The 18512-nt window shown below is 49.1% G+C and overlaps 1 protein-coding gene across 1 annotated transcript in view; it reads left to right on the forward strand.

Annotated features, from left to right (window-relative positions):
• TRABD2B (TraB domain containing 2B) overlaps nt 1-18512 on the forward strand; it is a 216105-nt gene that overhangs the window by 181913 nt on the left and 15680 nt on the right. Inside the window, exon 4 of the mRNA XM_081225107.1 lies at nt 911-1085. Coding sequence (XP_081081233.1) covers nt 911-1085 — 175 coding nt within the window. The remainder of the gene's footprint in view (nt 1-910; nt 1086-18512) is intronic.

Here is an 18512-nt window from a genome sequence, read left to right on the forward strand (position 1 = left end):
GAACTCAGGGAGCTCTCTGCCTCATTCAAGGGCACGTCAGAAATGCTGGCCCCAGGCCATGTGGCTGAGTGTGGACATGGGGTCAAGAGCTGGGAAATATGGATAGCTCCAAGCCAGGTTGTTGAACAAACCATTGTTATGGAAGGAAGCCTTGGTCCTGGAGTTGAAATTTTCAAGAAGGAATGGAGGGTTTGGGTTACGTCCTGAGCAGCGGTGGAGCTGGGGATGCAGAGATAGTGGTGGCAACAGAAAGTGGCCAACCAGGGCTGATACACTGGGAGAACCAAAGGTTCTCTGACCTCTGTAGGGTGGGGTGGGCTGAAAGGTGTCCACGACGACACCCATCATCTCATGCAATCCCCTGCAATACCATCAGCCCCATCTTATAAATGAGGAAACCTGGACTCAGAAAAGTTAAGTAACTTGGCCAAAGTCACACAGCATCAGAACAGGGCCTGAAGCCCAGGTCAGCCTTTTTGCTACACCAGGCAGACAGCTCAGCTGACCCTCCACACTGGCTTGCTGAACCAGATTCCCTGTATGTGCCAGTGACAGGGTCAGTTCTACAGTGAGAGCCTCCCAGGACCTCTGTGTCCGGAAGCCAAGGTTCAACAAGGCAGAGACGTGGGAGTGATACGTGTGTGAGGGTGGCGTCCAGGGCTCCAGCCTGGCTCTGCCATTTAGTTAGCTGTGTGGCCCTCCACCTATCTCTGGATCTTTCGCTCTTCTTTCTTTATTTGTGAAACTGGGATAACAACAGTCATCTCAAAGCATCTTGGAACTGATGAAAAGCATCAGTTACCTGAATAAAGGTAAGTCACCCAGCCCCACACTGGGCTGCGTGTGTTTATTGGAAACCACTCTGCTCCAGGAAGAACTGAAGGCAGCAGTCTCTGTCTTGCCTTTACAGCTGCCCAACTTTATCAACACCACCCTTCCGCCGCACGAGCAGGTCACGGCCCAGGAGATCGACAGCTACTTCCGCCAGGAGCTCATCTACAAGAGGAATGAGCGGATGGGGAAGAGGGTCATGACTCTTCTGCAAGAGAACGAAGACAAGATCTGCTTCTTTGCCTTCGGAGCAGGTTTGGGCCGGAGTGGGGAAGGGATTATTGGCCAAGTCCTTAAGGGCTGGGAGGGTTGCTGGACCCTCTGCTGACCTCTACTTCATAAAGGGAAAAGTTGAGGTCCCGAATGAGCAGGAAAAGCCACATAGTATTCAGCAGAGCTGGGATCCAAAGCAGGTCCCCTGCTTCTGGTCAAGGGTTCTTTTGGGACAGTCCCCATGGACAAGGGCAGTGACCACTGCCAAAACCAGGATAACTTCTGTGGCTCCTTCATGCCCCAGGAGGCCATGCTAAGAGCCCAGGACTGAAGCCAGCTCCCAGTGTCCAGCCTAGGCTTGGGCCCACCCCTCAGAGCCAAGGCCAAGTCAGTGAGGGCCACGTGGCCCAGTGGGGAGAAGGCGGCTCTGGCATCTCACAGCCCTGGCTCTAAATCCCAGCCCAACCCCCTCCAGACTGCATGGCTTCGGAGGGGACCTTCTCAAGGGCTCAAGTCCCTCTTCTATGAATGGGCAGTGATAACAATAATTATGTGATGAATTGAAAAGACCTACCTTGTACAATAGTTGCAAAGATTAGTACCACATAGTAGGAACTCAAAATGGCAGCCACAATGTTCAGCATCATTATGATGACAATTAATACAAATTTTATCATCACCATATGGACCATGACCTTGATGCTCCTCCTGGGGCTCTGGGAAGTCCAGACACGCAGGTACAGGTACAGGACTTGCTCAGCGTCTCTCTCCCTGTGCCTCTCCTGCTTCTTCTCCCTCACTCTGTCTTCCTTTCTCCATGGCTGTCTCTGCTGATGACAGTGCTGTCCACCTTGGGACCAAGACACTGCATTTGCCTCCTTTATTTATCAGCTTTTGCTCCAGAGCTACAATGACAAACGTATCTCTTGCTCACATTGCTTGCAATTTGGGCTGAACGAATTCACCTCCTGTTTTGTGAGAATTAAATGAGGTGGCTGGCGGGCGTCACACTCCTGGGCGTTGTGCTTACTGGCGCTGTCCTCTCTCTCCCCTCCCTTCCCTGCCCCGCTACCCACACGCTGCCTGCCTGCGTCAGGCTGAGTTGGATCAAGCCGAGCAGCCTGTCTAACGCAGAAGGGCCTGTATGGACATCCTGATTTATAACAGGGCGTGTCCACTGTTGGAGGTCTGCCTCACCCACACCCCACTGTTCAACCCCAAATACTTCAAGGGCAAGATCCAGGGTTTGTGTGTGTCTGCACCTGTCTTCCCTCCCCTTCAGCTCTCAGCACAGCAGAGGCGTATGGGAGGGCCTCAGAAACGCAGGACCTCTGGGACAGCCTCTATAAGACCACACCTGCAGCTGGACGGAGACTTCTGGGCTCCCGTTGCAGTTGTGCCACGGCCTGATGTGGCCTCTCCCCTCCCCTCTGGCAGCCTCAGTTCACTCATCTGAGCAGAAAGAGCCAGGGCTCACTTGGGCCATCTGAGATTCTAGGAGCTATTCAAACAGATTTCTGAAAAGAGCGGGATTCCTGTGGCGGTGGGAGGGGCTGCCTGAAGGAGCCAGTAGACGCAGGACTTCGACTGCAGGACACCTGCTGGGGACCTGGCATGAGTCAGAACAGATCTGGGGACCATGCAGGGAAGCAAGTGCTCCCCAACACGCACTCTCCCTCAGTCACCATCCCAGCAGGCTCCCCAGACCTCACTCCTATGTGCATCTGGGCAGTGTATCCTGTGCTAAACTGGCCCACAGCTGACCACAAAATGGGCACCACTGGGAACTCAACTAGCCCCCAGGCTCCTCCCCTAACCTGAGCCCCTAGAGAGCCCGGTCACTGAGGGAGGCCAGTAAGAGATCCAGAATTCTGCATGCTCTACCTGCCCCACCTGCTGCAGGGCTCAGGACCAGTCACCCAGGGGCTGGGGGTAGCTAATATCTGATTCTTCCTGTGGGTGTGGAAACAGGAGAGCCTAGAGACGAAAATCACAATGGCCCAGGCAACCACTGACACTGAAACCCCAAGTACACCGCAGCACAAATGTCCACTCAGGCACCAGGCCAGCACGCAGGCTTCCTACCCACCTCCAGTTTCTTCCCCATCTCTGAAATCCAGCTGATTTCTGGTCAGTTTTTACTTTTGTTTCTGTTTTTTTTTAACATCTTTATGGGAGTATAATTACTTTACAATGTTGTGTTAGTTTCTGCTGTATAACAAAGTGAATCAGTTATATGTATACATATATCCCCATATCCCCTCCCTCTTGCGTCTCCCTCCCACCCTCCCTATCCCACCCCTCTAGGTGGTCACAAAGAACTGAGCTGATCTCCCTCTGTGATGCAACTGCTTCCCACTAGCTATCTATTTTACATTTGGTAGTGTACATATGTCCATGGCACTCTCTCATATCATCCCAGCGTACCCTTCCCCCACCCTGTGTCCTCAAGTCCTTTCTCTACATTTGCGTCTTTATTCCTGCCCTGCCCCTAGGTTCATAAGAACCATTTTTTTGTTTTAGATTCCATATACATCTGTTAACATATGGTATTTGTTTTTCTTCTTCTAATTTCCCTCACTCTGTATGACAGACTCTAGGTCCAACCACCTCACTACAAATAACTCAATTTTGTTTCTTTTTATGGCTGAGTAATATTCCATTGTATATATGTGCCACATCTTCTTTATCAGTTCATCTGTCGATGGACACTTAGGTTGCTTCCATGTCCTGGCTATTGTAAATAGAGCTGCAATGAACATTGTGGTGCATGACTCTTTTTGAATTATGGTTTTCTCAAGGTATATGCCCAGTAGCGGGATTGCTGGGTCATATGGCAGTACTATTTTTAGTTTTTTAAGGAACCTCCATACTGTTCTCCATAGTGGCTGTATCAATTTACATTCCCACCAACAGTGCAGAAGGGTTCCCTTTTCTCCACATCCTCTCCAGCATTTATTGTTTGTAGATTTTTTGATGATGGCCATTCTGACTGGTGTGAGGTGATACCTCATTGTAGTTTTGACTTGCATTTCTCTAATGATTAGTGATGCTGAGCATCCTTTCATGTGTTTGTTGGCAATCTGTATATCTTCTTTGGAGAAATGTCTATTTAGGTCTTCTGCCCATTTTTGGATTGGGCTGCTTTGTTTTTTTGATATTGAGCTGCATGAGCTGCTTGTATATTTTGAAGATTAATCCTTTGTCTGTTGCTTTGTCTGCAAATATTTTCTCCCATTCTGAGGGTTGTTTTTTCATCTTGTTTATGGTTTCCTTTGCTGTGCAAAAGCTTTTAAGTTTCATTAGGTCCCATTTGTTTATTTTTGTTTTTATTTCCATTTGTCTAGGAGATGGGTCAAAAAGGATCTTGCTGTGATTGATGTCATAGAGTGTTCTACCTATGTTTTCCTCTAAGAGTTTTATAGTGTCTGGCCTTACATTTAGGTCTTTAACCTATTTTGAGTTTATTTTTGTGTATGGTGTTAGGGAGTGTTCTAATTTCATTCTTTTACATGTAGCTGTCCAATTTTCCCAGCACCACTTATTGAAGAGGCTGTCTTTTCTCCTTTGTATATTCTTGCCTCTTTTATCAAAAATAAGGTGACCATATGTGCGTGGGTTTATCTCTGGGCTTTCTATCCTGTTCCATTGATCCATATTTCTGGTTTTGTGCCAGTACCATATTGTCTTGATTACTGTAGCTTTGTAATATAGTCTGAAGTCCAGGAACCTGATTCCTCCAGCTCCGTTTTTTCTTTCTTGAGATTGCTTTATCTATTCGGGGTCTTTTGTATTTCCATACAAATTGTGAAATTTTTTGTTCTAGTTCTGTAAAAAATGCCATTGGTCGTTTCATAGGGATTGCACTGAATCTGTAGATTGCTTTGGGTAGTATAGTCATTTTCACAATATTGATTCTTCCAATCCAAGAACATGCAATATCTCTCCATCTGTTTGTGTCATCTTTAATTTCTTTCATCAGTGTCTTACAGTTTTCTGTATACAGGTCTTTTTTCTCTTTAGGTAGGTTTATTCCTAGGCATTTAATTCTTTTTGTTGTAATGGTAAATGGGAGTGTTTCCTTAATTTCTCTTTCAGATTTTTCATCATTAGTCTATAGGAATGCAAGAGATTTCTGTGCATTAATTTTGTATCCTGCTACTTTACCAAATTCATTGATTAGCTCCAGTAGTTTTCTGGTAGCATCTTTAGGATTCTCTATGTATAGTATCATGTCATCTGCAAACAGTGACAGCTTTACTTCTTTTCTGATTTGGATTCCTTTTATTTCCTTTTCTTCTCTGATTGCTGTGGCTAAAACTTCCAAAACTATGTTGAATAATCGTGGTGAGAGTGGGCAACCTTGTCTTGTTCCTGATCTTAAAGGAAATGGTTTCAGTTTTCACCATTGAGAATGATGTTGGCTGTGGGTTTGTCATATATGGCCTTTATTATGTTGAGGTAGGTTCCCGCTATGCCTACTTTCTGGACAGTTTTTATCATAAATGGGTGTTGAATTTTGTCAAAAGCTTTTTCTGCATCTATTGAGATGATCATATAGTTTTTCTCCTTCAATTTGTTAATATGGTTTATCACATTGATTGATTTGCATATATTGAAGAATCCTTGCATTCCTGGGATAAACTCCACTTGATCGTGGTGTATGATCCTTTTAATGTGCTGTTGGATTCTGTTTGCTAGTATTTTGTTGTTAATTTTTGCATCTATGTTCATCAGTGATAGTGGCCTCTAATTTTCTTTTTTTGTGACATCTTCATCTGGTTTTGGTATCAGGGCGATGGTGGCCTCATAGAGTGAGTTTGGGAGTGTTCCTCTCTCTGCTATATTTTAGAAGAAGGATAGGTGTTAGCTCTTCTCTAAATGTTTGATAGAATTCACCTGTGAAGCTATCTGGTCCTGGGCTTTTGTTTGTTGGAAGATTTTTAATCACAGTTTCAATTTCAGTGCTTGTGATTTGTCTGTTTATATTTTCTACTCCTTTCTGGTTCTGTCTTGGAAGGTTGCGCTTTTCTAAGAATTGATCCATTTCTTCCAGGTTGTCCATTTTATTGGCATATAATTGCGTGTAGTAACCTCTCATGATCCTTTGTATTTCTGCAGTGTCCGTTGTTACTTCTTTTTCATTTCTATTTCTGTTGATTTGAGTCTTCTCCCCTTTTATCCTGCTGAGTCTGGCTAATGGTTTATGAATTCTTTTTGTCTTCTCAAGGAACCAGCTTTTAGTTTTATTCATCTTTGTTATTGTTTCCTTCATTTCTTTTTCATTTATTTCTGATTTGATCTTTATGATGTCTTTCCTTCTTCTAACTTTGGGGAGTTTTTTTGTTCTTTCTCTAATTGCTTTAGGTATAAGGTTAGGTTGTTTATTTAAGATTTTTCTTGTTTCTTGAGGTAGGATTATATTGCTATAAACTTCTCTCTTAGAACTGCTTTTGCTGCATCCCATAGGTGTTGGGTTATCGTATTTTCATTGTCATTTGTTTCTAGGTATGTTTTGGTTTCCTCTTTGATTTCTTCAGTGATCTCTTGGTTGTTTAGTAGCTTATTATTTAGCCTCCTTGTGTTTGTATTTTTTACAGTTTTTTTTCCTGTAATTGATATCTAGTCTCATAGCGTTGTGGTCGGAAAAGATATTTTATATGATTTCAATTTTCTTAAATTTACCAAGGCTTGATTTGTGACCCACGATATGATCTATCCTGGAGAATGTTCCATGGGCACTTGAGAAGAAAGTGTATTCTGTTGTTTTTGGATGGAATGTCCTATAAATATCAATTAAGTCCATCTTGTTTAATGTATCATTTAAAACTTGTGTTACCTTATTTATTTTCATTTTGGATGATCTGTCCATTGGTGAAAGTGAGGTGTTAAAGTCCCCTACCATGATTGTGCTACTGTCGATTTCCCCTTTCATGACTGTTAACATTTGCCTTATGTATTGAGGTGCTCCTGTGTTGGGTGCATAATTATTTACAATTGTTATATCTTCTTCTTGGATTGATCCCTTGATCATTCTGTAGTGTCCTTCTTTATCTCTTGTAATAGTCTTTATGTTAAAGTCTATTTTGTCTGATATGAGAATTGCTACTCCAGCTTTCTTTTGATTTCAATTTGCATGGAATATCTTTTTCCATCCCCTCACTTTCAGTCTGTATGTGTCCCTAGGTCTGAAGTGGGTCTTTTGTAGACAGCATATATACGGGTCTTGTTTTTGTATCCATTCAGCCAGTCTATGTTTTTTTAGTTGGAGCTTTAATCCATTTACATTTGAGGTAATTATCGATATGTATGTTCCTATTACCGTTTTCTTAATTGTTTTGGGTTTGTTTTTGTAGGTCTTTTCCTTCTCTTGTGTTTCCCTCTTAGAGAAGTTCCTTTAGCATTTGTTGTAAAGCTGGTTTGGTGGTGCTGAATTCTCTCAGCTTTTGCTTGTCTGTAAAGGTTTTAATTTCTCCATCGAATCTGAATGAGATCCTTGCTGAGTAGAGTAATCTTGGTTGTAGGTTTTTCCCTTTCATCGCTTTAAATATGTCCTGCCACTCCCTTCTGGCTTGCAGAGTTTCTGCTGAACAATCAGCTGTTAACCTCATGGAGGTTCCCTTGTATGTTATTGGTTGCTTTTCCCTTGCTGCTTCTAATATTTTTTCTTTGTATTTAATTTTTGATAGTTTGATTAATATGTGTCTTGGCATGTTTCTCCTTGGATTTATCCTGTATGGGACTCTCTGCACTTCCACTTGATTGACTATTTCCTTTCCCATGTTAGGGAAGTTTTCAACTATAATCTCTTGAAATATTTTCTCAGACCCTTTCTTTTTCTCTTCTGCTTCTGGGACCCCTATAATTCAAATGTTGGTGTGTTTAATGTTGTCCCAGAGGTCTCTGAAACTGTCCTCACTTCTTTTCATTCTTTTCTCTTTATTCTGCTTGGCAGTCGTTATTTCCACTATTTTATCTTCCAGGTCACTTATCCGTTCTTCTGCCTCAGTTATTCTGCTATTGATCCCTTCTAGAGAATTTTTAATTTCATTTATTATGTTGTGCATCATTGTTTGTTTACTCTTTAGTTCTTCTAGGTCCTTGTTAAGTATTTCTTGTGTTTTCTCTGTTCTATTTCCAAGATTTTGTGTCATGTTTACTATCATTACTCTGAATTCTTTTTCAGGTAGACTGCTTATTTCCTCCTCATTTGTTTGGTCTGGTGGGTTTTTACCTTGCTCCTTCATCTGCTGTGTGTTTTTCTGTCTTCTCATTTTGCTTAACTTACTGTGTTTGAGGTCTCCTTTTCGCAGGCTGCCGGTTCATAGTTCCTCTTGTTTTTGGTGTCTGCCCCCCGTGGGTGAGGTTGGTTCAGTGGCTTGTGTAGCCTTCCTGGTGGGGGGGAGAATGATGCCTGTGTTCTGGTGGGTGGGGCTGGATCTTGTCTTTCTGGTGGGCAGGGTCACGTCCGGTGATGTGTTTTGGGGTGTCTGTGAATTTATTATGATTTTAGACAGCCTCTCTGCTAATGGGTGGGGTTGTGTCCCTGTCTTACTAGTTGTTTGGCATGGGGCGTCCAGCACTGGTAGTTTGCTGGACGTTGGATGGAGCTGGGTCTTAGCATTGAGATGGAGATCTCTGGGAGAGTTCTCGCAGATTGATATTATGTGGAGCCGGGAGGTCTCTGGTGATCCAATGTCCTGAACTCGGCTCTCCCACCTCAGAGGCTCAGGTCTGATACCAGGCCGGAGCACCAAGACCCTGTCAGCCACACGGCATCCTGGAGCTCAAAACTCCAAAATGGATTTCACTGGGCTGAAATCAAGATATTGACAGGATCATGGTTGTTCTGGAGGTTCTGACGAATCAACTAGCCCTGAAAATGGATGGCGCTGGAGCGTGGGGCCCAGACCCGCCATCGCTTGTGGTCAGAAGGTGTGGGCCTGGTCAGTTTTTTTGACAGACCACCAAAAAGACCTCACCCCTGTCTACTCTGTCCATCCCCACTGCCACTGTCCTGGTCCAAGCCTCCATCAGCTCCAGCCTCCTGGTCCTCTCCCCACTTCCAGGCTGCTCCCCACAGTGGAGCCAGTGCAGGGTGCTGGCTCTGTCTCCTGCCAGCATCCTGAGTTCCAGGAAGGCAGGCTTCACTTCATCATGCCTGTGTTTTTCAGTCATGTGTAATATGTTTCGAGCTCAGTGAAAGTATGAAAGAATGAATGAGTGAAGGAAGGAACAGATGAATGAATGTTGACCAGATCCTCCAATCCTGGTCTCCTGCCCTGGAGAGCTTAGGACAGCCCAGCAGTAAAGTGAGGGCAATGGGAGCCCCACCTTGGCTCTTAGAGACCCTCTGTCCTATAGCAACAGGCCCGGGGCTGTGGGCACATCTTGCCAGCAGCTGCCACTTCTGGCTCAGCAACACCTGGAGCAAATGGCCTGCTCGGTGCTGCAAATCTACCCTCGACCTGAGAATTTCAAAGCTGGACTCAGCCTCCAACCTCGAGCCTGCCCACCTCATCATAGCCATGGGCCGACTGAGTTCCACAGACACCAGGATGTGGGTGAAGCTCATGGAGAGTTGGGGACAGAGCCAGAACTGGTCCCCGGGCCCAGAGCTGTGGTCAGGGGCTCTGTTCTCACGTGTGGCCAGGGAGCCAGCTGAGAGGACCTGTAACAGTGTGTCAGCATGGGACACGTCCACACACAACTCGTGGTGATGGAAGTCCACGCCTGCCTTGCTGTGTCCTTATGGCCACATAGCTCCTGAGTCCCACATCCAAAGGCAGGCTGAGGACGTACATGCAGGGACAGGCCCAGCACCCTTCGGCAGCATGCGACCTACAGACGCACCGGCTCCATGGCACACGTTCCCATCTGGGTGTCTTTTCCAGCTCAGGCCTTCCCAGACCCCCGAGCACTGGGGACCTGAGTCAGCCTGACTCGTTGCCCATCCCCTGTCTGGCCCTCAGAGAAGGCACTGTGGGATGGAGGGAGGGTCTGTGTCCCTGGAAATACACCTCGCCATCCCCCAGAGGGTGTCTGTTCGTGCAACAGTCTCTCAGATCTATTTTCATGAATGTCTCTAGGAAATAGCTTAGGACACAGAAATATGATTATAAGACTCCCAGCCACCCACAGCCTGGCCTTGCCTATCCTGTCATTCTGTAGCCTGAGGTTCTGCCATTTTACAGCAGACCAGCCTCAGGCTCACTAGGGTGAGGGAGAGAAAGAGCCTCCACCTGCCTGGCCACCCCCCGTGCCTATCCAGATCCTTCCCCAGCCCACCCCTGCTCCAGAACCCCTTCCTGAGAGTCCACAAGCACAGACTGGGATTCCCAGTGCTGCAGGCTGACTGGCCCCTCCTCTGCTCTTCTCTACAGGGAGATTTGATGCAAAGACTCAGAGCTTTGGAGTCAGGATGCCTGGGTATAAAGCCGGGCTCCATCACTGTTAATTAAGAGAGTTTGGGAAAGCCATTTCACCTCCAAGGACCTCAGTCTCTCATCTGTAAAATGGGGATAATACACCTGCCTCATCAGACTGTGCTGTATGTACTTTAGATAATAGCATTACACTCTCTACTGTGGTGGAGGGATCCTTATCATAGAGACCCTCCTGTGGGCCAGCCACCATTCCAGGCTCTGAGATTACATTACCTCTGATCTTCACAATAAGCCCACGAGAAGGGGGTTATTATACTCATTTTGCAGATGAAAACTAAGGCCCAGAGCAGATGAATGGCTTCCTCAAGGCCTTGCAGGCAAACCTTCAACTTGAATCCTGGCCTCTTGGGTCCTAGTCCTGGCCATTTCCCCCCGTACATGGTGCCCTTGCTGTATACTTCCAGAAAGGCTGACGATTTTGTAGGAGAGTGTCTTTTTAGCTGGTACATCCCACAGAAGAGAACTCTCCTTAGTGTTTGGGATGTTTCTGTATGCAGGAGCTGTTTGACCTCTTCTGGAAGTTATTCAGCAGGTTCCAGGGCAGTTGGGGTGTGAACATGTGTGACAACTCTGAGCAGGCCTGGGTGACAGCTGGGGGCCCAGATGGAAACCCCGCCTCCTTGGGAGGTGACTGTGGCCAGTGTGCAAATCTGGATGTTCTGGAAGGAGCTAGGCCACTGCCATGGAGGGGGGCACCAGCCCAGGGTTAGGGGAGGGCTGATTCCCAACTGCCAGGCCCGTGCAGTTTGACAAGCTGAGCCTACATGTCCTCAGAGATCTGAAGTGTGTCCTTGGATTTCCTCTGGCCTACAAATAACTGAGAAAAATAAGTACAAGATGGTGAATTTTTTTATTAATGAAGTGTATTAAATTTACAGGCTTATATTCTGAAATTATCTTCTTTCTACTGTGTTTGAAGTTAAACATCTTTCGCTTTCAAAAGAAAATAGTGGTGATATGAGACAGACAGGGCTCTCAAAGCCCTTATTTAGCAAAATTAAAAGTTGGTAACTGTATTGTTTCTCCCACCCACCCGCCTTCTCTTCAGATAGGAGAGAATCGAGCAAGCCTAAAACATGATGAAAAGCGTACAATAGGAGGGGTGAGGCCAATGATACAGGAGAGAAATTGGGAAAAATGACGAGCCCAAGTTTCCAAGAAGGCAGGAAAAGTGGGGGGCAGAGCTCAGGTAGAGGATATGGCCTTGGATAGAAAAGGGCACTTCCTCACCTATAGTTGGAGAAGGGAGAAGGCTGGCAGGAAGGTAATTTGGTGGTGGAAAGGTGACCTGATGGCTTCTAATCAGAGCTCCACTCTGTAAAGTAGAAGTTGAAGTCATGTGCAGAGAAAGAGGGGGCTGGGAGCTGGTTCTTGGTTTGAAGACAGGAGAACATTTGACGTAAATGTAAGACAGATTGGCCACTCTCAGTCCCAGGCACTAGAAGAAAATTACAGTTTTGCCCCTAGGTCAAGGGAACTGGGGCTTTCTCAGGTTGCGTTCACTTGTTCAGCCATCCTGAGATCTGGAACAGAAGGCATAATGTGGGGGCTGGCTGAGCTGGGTTGGAGACATGAGCCAGATTCAAGGGTAGACCAGTTAGCCTGCAGGGCCCATTCATTCTGAACTCTGAGAGCCACTGGTATATTCTGTAACCCCAGTGTGCTACAGTCTGAATATAATTCTAACTTCTGACCTTACAAAGTCCTTTGACCCTAACAGCCTGTTGTTCTAAGACTGTGTGGTTCTGCTATCCCAGCCTTCCATCATCATAGAATTCTAACCCTCTAGCAGAGTTGGCTTCAGTCTCTCTTGGATTCCTTGGGAGGGGTATGGAGCTAAGAGCCCGCTAGGGCCTGGAAATTCCTCCACGTAGGATTGCTGCCACCTGTCCCCCACACCACCCACCCACAGGAAGCAGAAGTCCAAGCATAAAGCAGGATTTGACGAGTTAAAAACCAGGCTGTGTGAGCATCGGAGACAGAGTTGCTGTAGCTGTTACCCCGAGCACCTGCACATCCAGCACACCCAGCCTCCAGGCTGTGCCAGCCTCTCTTGAGCCCCAGCTGAAGAGCCACAGGCCCATAATCAGGAACACGCCTGTGGGGCTGGGACACAGAAGTCGACTCATGGTGAAGACCCGGGCTTGAGAGAAGGGCGAGATAGAAGCCTGACACACGGAACACCAGTAACATTTAAAAAATAATAACAGCAGCAATTGCTCCTTGGAGAGTGGGCACTATCCTGCTTGAGAACACCCATGTCCACCAGCTTACATGGCTTTCACGTACTCAGTGCCTCCTGGAGGAAGACAGGATGGGATTTATGATTCCATTTGGCAGATGGGTAAATCAAGGTGGAGATGGGAAGTGAGAGAATCTTAGAACTGGAGTGGAACAATGGTCAACACTGATTAGACCATTCTTTCTGATGCCCGTCTCCCTAAAAGGCCATCCAGCTGCTACTTGGGCCCTTTGTTTTCCTGAGAATGACCTTCGCCTCTCCTGCCTGGGCCTTCTGTGACCTCTTCTCTGGGATCCCATAGTCCCACAGGATTTCCCTATCACAGCTCTGCTCATGCTGAGCACATTTGTCACCTCCTAGTCTAGGAAGGGGAGGGTAGGTCAGAGAATACTTCCTGGAGGAGGTGAGAATTGGTTGGTTGCAATTTCCCTGATGCATGTCCAGCTGCCTTCCAATTCCTCTCCTCAGGCCCACAGTCCTCAGGGCAAGACCCCAGCCACCTCCTTCCCCCCCTGGTTCTCCACTCGGGGGCCTCAGGAACAAAAACTCCTCAGAGCTCATGGATGAGCACAGAAGAGCAGCCACAGCCCATCTAGGGCCCTGGTAACCTTAGAAACAAGGGACCCAACAAATAGCACATGCCCAGCCACTTTCTCTCCTCCCGGGCAAATGCCCATGGCCTGCCATTCTCCCCACTTTGGAACATGAGGCCACAGCGTCCAGAAGTGTTTCAGAGTTTTCCGATGGTGTTTCAAAGGGCCCGGCCGCTCCACCATGTACACATCTGGCAGCTGGCACGCCTGCTCCAGGCTGAGATCCTTGGTCCGAGTCACTCTTCCTGTTTCAGCTCAGAGCATCCAGCCAGCCAGAGGAACATCCCATCTGCTAGCTTGTCCCTAACTGGAGCCAGCCCTGCCCTCTGGACCAGGTTGGACCTCTGTCTATGAGCTAGGGCATCTGGAATGTCAGCTAAGGGCTCAGCACTCTTGCTGGGCATGTGGGGAAGGCAGGGGGAGGAGAGACTGTCCTAGATGAAAGGCATGGGCTTCGGATCCTGACTGCCTGCGTGAGGACCTCAGCGCCTGTCCTCTTAGGAAGGAGCCTGGGCAGACCAGGTACTTGGCTTCTCTTGGCCCTCAGAGTCCCTCTAAGAGGAGCCTGGCGTCAGTGGGCAGCACATGTGCAGCTCAGGCCTGGTGCACGTGAGCTCTTGCACTGTCAGTATTATTTCAGAGCCCACGGTCCTCCAAGAACAGGACTCCCACCCAGGGGAGAGCAGGGCTGTCCAGGGGATGGGACAGAAGTGCTCGGTGGCCTCTGAGGACCCAGCTGGGACCCTGCAGGGAGACCCCCATGGCCGGTCTCAGCTCCAAGGGACAGTGAGGCTCAGGACGTTGGGCCCCATCCCTGCCTGCATAGTTGGCCAACAGGGTGCTCTCCTGGGCTGCTGGATGCTGACATTCCGGGAAAGGAGCCTCTGGATGTTATAAAGAGTGGTAACCCTGAGCGCAGCAAGCCCTGCACTGGGCGCTGCCCCCTGCACTTCACAAAGCCCATCACAGGCTCCACCTCCAGGGCTCACCCCACAGTGCCTCAGGCTGACCTCAGGTCACTCTGCGCAGTCACTGCCTGAGTCTGGGGTGCTGTCAGACCCCAGGAGGGAAAGGCCCCACATCTGACCTATCTCAGGGTCCCCAGGGCTTGGCACGTGCCTGACATGTAGGAGGTCCCAGTGAAGGCTTGTGGAGGAGGCTCTGAGCCTCCAGGCCCGTAGGGTACAGGTTCCTCCAAACCCCCAGGGCTTATGTCCTCATTGTGGGACAAGGGCAGGGCCCCAGGAGGAGGCTGACCCCCTAGTCTGTGTCCTGTCCCTTCCTCTTCAGCCCCGTAGCCCCGGCGTCCCTCCCTCACTGCATAGCTCACACTGCCCTGTAATTGTTCGCGTGTCTGTCTCGCCTCCACCCTGTGATGTCCTCCAGGGTGGGGACCATGTGTCTCAGCTCCTGGCACAAAACTGGGTACAGGGGAGACATCATCTCAGTCCTTGCTGAACTGAAAAGGCCCCAGTCCAGCCCTGCCTGGCCTGCAGAGCAGGAGAAAGAAAGCTCGGCTCTGCCAGTTTCCCAGACGGACCCTCCTTGGGAGGTTCGAAGCCCCGAGACCCCCAATTCTCCATCCACCTGTCCGTCTGTCTAGCTCTTCTGTCACACTTCCTCTGGTAAATAGACACCACTGTTGCTTGATACCTGGCGGCTGATCCTGGCAGCGAGAGTAACACTTGATAGTTCCCTTTGCATTAATTTCAGACGGAACATAAATATGGGCTTGGACGCCCTCTTCCAGGAAGAGAAAACTGGAAACCCATTGAACTCACTGGAGAGAAAACATGTGTGCTGGCCGAGGGGAGCCCGTGTTACTTTGGAGCTTTTGTGGGAACATCTGGTTCTCCCCTCCTCCCCTCCACCAAGCTCCCCAATACTGTCTTGAAATTGCCCTGTTAATTAGCATATTCTTCAAGCTGAATACTCACACACTTTCCTCTCTGATCTGGTGAAACCTGGAGGGGACACATGTTTCTGACGATTCGCTGCCCCCAAAATGTGAGCTCAGGATCCCTCGCAGCCGCCAGTACTTCAAAGTAGATGTACTGGCCATGCAGCCAACTAGGACATCTCTGGATGGAAGCCCAAGCTTTGCCTTTTACCGGCTGTGTGACCTTGAGCAAGTCCCGTCCTCTCACTGAGCTCCAGTTCCCTCATCTGTAAACTGGGAGTACCTGGAAATGCTTTTGTGAAGATGAAATGAAATAATATCTGAAAAGCATCTTGTGCCCAGGAGACTCACTGAGGAGGAGTTTGCCTTCAGGTCATCACATGATGGAATCACAGAGGTGGGAGGACCCATGAGACCTTTGTAGGGAAACTGAGACAGAGAGGGGAAGGAGACTGCCTGAGGTCACACAGCTGGTTGGCTGTTGAGCCAGGTTTTCTGTCCTAACCTCAGGACAGGATTCTTAGCTCTGTCCTACCCTGCCTTTTATGTTGGAGGGTAAATGGGGGCTGTTGGGCTATGCCCAGCTGATGGGTAGGGACTAGACCCAGCCTATGCTCTGCTCACTGAGCCTTGTGCCCTAGCACAGGCCTGCTTGTGCCTGGAAGAAGGGGAGCCTTTGTCTCTGCACTAAAACATCATGGGGCTCTGCTCACTCAGACCAGGACACCTTCCCTGCCTGTATACGATGTCCCTTAAGTGGCACTCTGGCTTGCGTGGTCAGGGGACACAATCACCAAACCGGCCTTACAATTTGTCAAACCTATAATCCTCCTCCAGGCCCTTGCTCCTCCCCTTGCCTGTTTCCCAACTCCCCCCTCCCCAATATATCTGCTTGAATCCACCCTTTCTGGACCCCTCTTCCAGGAAGCCTTCCTTGGTGTCTTTGGTGTATGGATCTCTCCTCCATGCCCTTTGGTTTTTTTTCTGGGTTCTCTTTCTCCTCTCTCCTCTTTCTCCCTCCTCTCTTTCCCTCTCTGTCTCTGTCTCCTTGTATCTCTTTCTCTCTGTCCCGACATCTCTCCTTTTCCTTCTCTCCTTACTGTTGCCTCTGTGTCTCTGTGTCTGCGGCAGCCTGTCTCCCAGCCCCTGTCACCTCCTCTCTTCTTTCTTCTCTCTGTCTCCCTGTGTTCTGGAGCTCTCTCCCCCTCCCTGTCTGGCTCTGAGCATCTCTCCTTTCTCTGCCTCTCTCCGGGTGTCCCTCTCTCCCACTCTGTGGCTCTGTGTGACCCGCCCCCACTGTCCTCCCTCTCTTCCCTCCTCTCCTGGTCCACACGGCCTCAGCAGATGAAATGGGATGTTCCTTCCTGAAGACAGCTGGCCAGAGAGCAGCCGTCAGTGCTGGAAGAAGCTGCTGAACAGTGGCCAGGAGACGCCGGGAGCCTGGGCAATTGCTAAGCTCTGACACTGAGGGGCCCCTTTGGAAACTTTCCACACCTTCCCTGCAGGTTCCAGGATGGATGTGGTACCTTTTTTTGGGATTTGTGACCTTGGAGGCAAGCCCAAGCCCTGTCTGCCAGCCCCTTGGGATGACAAGCACTGGGCCCTGACTCCAGGGCTGCTCTGGTAGCCAAGCTCCTGGGATTGGTGGGGTCTGCAGGAGGATCACCATGGGGCTGGGCCACAGCTGTGAGGGGAAGGGGTCCTCAAGCTCAGGTCTCCTGGGGGTAAGATGAGATCATGGAAAGGACAGGGAGTAACAGATTCTGTCATTCATTCATTCAACAAACATTCATGAAGCCACCACCCTGTGCCAGACTTGATCTTAGCCCTGGGGACAAAGATGGATCAGCCGTGGCCCCTGCCATCAAAAAGTTGTTGGTCTCCCCTCAAGTGGCTTGTTGGGGACACATTCTGACAGAGGCAGCTCCAGGGTGTGGGGAGCTCATTCCAGCCATGGTGAAGAGGGTGAACCAGAGAGAGCAAGGAGGCTGCTGTCTGCAGTGATTCAGGCAGAAGGTGATGATGATCTGGGCCAGGGTCAAGCATGGTTAGGAGGTAAAATCCAAAGTATTCTGGTGACCGAATGGATGAGGATGAGGAGAGGGAAGGAAGAGTGAAGACGGGCCCATCTGACTTGGATGGTGGAACTCAGCTGAGACACATCCAGGAGAGGAGGGGGAGGCTCTGGAGGATGTTGGGTGGAGATGCCCAGGAGGCTGCTGGACAAATGGGTCTGGGCTAGGGCAGCAGGTCCAGAGGGGTAACTGAAACCATATGAATGGATGGATTCACATTCCACGGATTGTGAATAGAGTGAGAAGAAAAGAAGGCTGTGGAAAGGGTTCCCAGGGACACCCATATTTATCGGGCAAGGGAAAGAGGAACCTACGAGCAGGACAGAGAGGGAGCAGTGAGAGGAGCACGAGGAAAACAGCACAGAACAGTGTCGTGGGGTCCTGAGAAAAACAAGCCCCAAAGAGGGCAAAGAGGGGGTCGCGATGGGAGCCTGGTCTCGGGAGTGAGGGCTTGCTCTGGACAGTCCTGGGGGAGGAACCCCATGGGAGGGGCCTCCTGCTGGAGCTGCCCCTCGCAGGGGGCGGACACCTCCCCACCCTGGAGGGAAGGAGGTGAAGGCCAGTGTGGCTTAGAGAAGGAGGGGATAGGAATTTGGAAAAATCATTGCTGATTGCTTCTCATTTCTCCAAGTATCTAAAGTCTTCTGTTTAGGGTCTTAAAATACACAGTAAGGACCTGGAACCACTGGCCCTTACTGTAGTTGAGGGAAAGGGCAGGGTGCAGACCAGACACTGAAACGTTGCCAGGCAGTGTTCAAGGTCCAGCCGGCATCCTGTAAGGCTTGGGCTCCTCCGAATGCCCCCTTTGCCAGCTCCAGGAATACTCCTTTTAGAGCGGCCACACGGCCATCAGTAAATATTCGTGCTACTCCGGTATAGCCTGAGGTGGCCTGTTTTCCCTCCGGCTCTTAAAATCTTCTGCGTGGACCACTGCTGGGCCTGGAGGCCCCTGTCTTTAAATGGGTCTCCATGGAAGCCAGGAAGGAATTGCTTTGCTGCCAGGAGTGCATTCCAAGAGCTGTGGGCAGGGAGTTCCTGCAGCCTGTGCGCTGGAGGCCACCGCGCCCAGTTCCAGCCTGATCAGTTCGGGGGGCAGGCAAGAGTGGGGTCGACTCCGTGGCCACAGCCAGGGATGGCTCAGCCCCTCAACTCAAGTGTGCATGCTGGGCTTTTCCAAAGGACGTTCACTCCTCCTGCCTCGTTAGGACCTTA

The sequence above is a fragment of the Mesoplodon bidens genome (assembly GCF_964165515.1).
Source record: "Mesoplodon bidens genome assembly, chromosome: 2".
Classification (NCBI taxonomy): Eukaryota; Metazoa; Chordata; class Mammalia; order Artiodactyla; family Ziphiidae; genus Mesoplodon; species Mesoplodon bidens.